General features: G+C 49.2%; 1 protein-coding gene across 1 annotated transcript in view; it reads left to right on the top strand.

The window, feature by feature from the left end:
• FAM78A (family with sequence similarity 78, member A) overlaps nucleotides 1–1,695 on the top strand; it is an 8,786-nt gene extending 7,091 nt beyond the window's left edge. The window contains 1 exon segment of the mRNA XM_009874885.1: nucleotides 1,167–1,695. Coding sequence (XP_009873187.1) covers nucleotides 1,167–1,695 — 529 coding nt within the window.
• Nucleotides 1,696–1,905: the final 210 nt, after the last annotated feature.

The raw sequence follows: 1,905 nt of genomic DNA, 5'->3' as shown, positions 1-1,905 counted from the left end.
TTGCTGCAACGCGGCCCCTTCGGCCGCAGGGACATCGTCTCTAGGTGGTGAGGAGGGCTGATTCCTAAGCAAGAGGGAGAAGGTACATTAGAGCCACCACTACCACCTGCTTTTTTAAAGATTGTCCTTAAAAATACCACTGAGCACATGGTCCATGGTTATGCCAGCTTAATGCCTTTACCCTGCAAATATCCAGCCCTTATTTTGAGATGTTTACAGTAGTTTGCTTCTATTGGCAAACCTAATCTTAAACATTACACTGAAAGTTAATTTAAAAAATAAATAAAAAGCTGAATTGTCCATCAGCATTGCAAGGTGACAGAGGACCATTTTGACTTTTTTTGCTAAAAAGACTGACCTTTCTGTCAGTCTCACAAGCACAGCATGACCGGCACAGGCAGTTTTACAAGCTGGCTGACCTCAGTGTCTCTGATGACTGTAACACCATCCCCAGCCCGGAGCCTGCTCTGCAGCCGCTGAACTGGGTCCTTCCCAGCACTGGAGAAGGATGGGTTACACTTCCAGCGCCAGGCACACCACGGGGAGGGAAGGTGGCTTATCCAGAGAGAAAAACGAGTGTTTGCAGGTAGGGACTGTAAAGAAAGAGTCCTGAAAGAAAGAACAGAACTTGAGCCCTTGATCTTACTTCCAGTGCTTAGGTCTTCTGTCACCTCACCCCCAAACTCTGAGCTCATTCATTGTTCTGTGACACGGGAGATTTCATGCTGCTAACAGAAGGAAAGTCAGCCCCAAGCCCTGCTCTCACCGGCACAGGAGTCGAGCTCCTGAACGCGGTGCTGGAGGGAGTCCTTGTGCCCAGCTGTGCTCAGCCAAGGAGGCATGAGAAGATCCCTGCGACACTGGGTTTTCTCCAACACCGGAGCTTTCCTGAGCCCCTAACCTTTGCAGCCTTATGTAAACACCAACGTGTTTTGAAACACTCCAGGTAGCCACCGGTGCCCGGAAGGAAAGCCCTGGCCCTGCAGGTTCCTCAGGGGTGTTTAAGACACGAGTTCTTTTGGCAGGATAGCATAAAAGGCACAAATCCCAGTAAAAGCTAAAGGGGGAATGCATTCATGAGTCCTTTCTTTCCTTCCTCAAAGTTCAGCATGTTTCTAAACTAATTAATTAATACATTATCCATAATTTGTTCTTGATTATGGCAGGTCAAGTTGGGAGCTTCCAGATCTACTGGATGGCAAAATCCAGGCCATCAGTGACTCGGATGGAGTGAACTATCCCTGGTACGGGAACACGACAGAAACCTGCACCATCGTGGGTCCCACAAAGAAGGAGACCAAGTTCAACATCAGCATGAACGACAACTTCTACCCGAGCGTGACGTGGGCGGTGCCCGTCAGCGAGAGCAACGTGGCCAAACTCACGAGCATTCACCGGGATCAAAGCTTCACCACCTGGCTGGTCGCAACCAACACGGCCACCAACGAAATGGTGACCTTGCAGACTATCAAGTGGCGCATGAGGCTGGGCATCGAGGTGAATCCCAGCAGACCCTTGGGGCAGCGTGCCAAGCTGCAGGAGCCCTCTGCTCAAGAGCAGCCCCAGGTCCTTAGCAAGAATGAGCCAATACCACCCAGTGCCCTTGTCAAACCCAATGCCAATGATGCTCAGGTACTCATGTGGAGGCCAAAGGATGGACCACCCCTTGTGGTGATACCTCCGAAACACCGATAATACAAACCTGGCGTCCCGGCACCAAAAGGGAGAGAAACAAACAAACAAACAAACAAACACACCACAAAAAACCCGAAGCAAAACAATCACTTAGGTATTAGGATACACATGTATAATCTGAGCAAAATCAAAATGCACTTTTTATTCATTCAACAAATGCAACCATTCTACCTTCTCCCATTGGGACGGATTTCACTGTGCTAGAGCTAA

The sequence above is a fragment of the Apaloderma vittatum genome, unplaced genomic scaffold, assembly GCF_000703405.1.
Source record: "Apaloderma vittatum isolate BGI_N311 unplaced genomic scaffold, ASM70340v1 scaffold24818, whole genome shotgun sequence".
Lineage (NCBI taxonomy): Eukaryota > Metazoa > Chordata > Aves > Trogoniformes > Trogonidae > Apaloderma > Apaloderma vittatum.
Note: the sequence above shows the minus strand (reverse complement) of the source record. Positions and strands in the feature narration are given on the sequence as shown.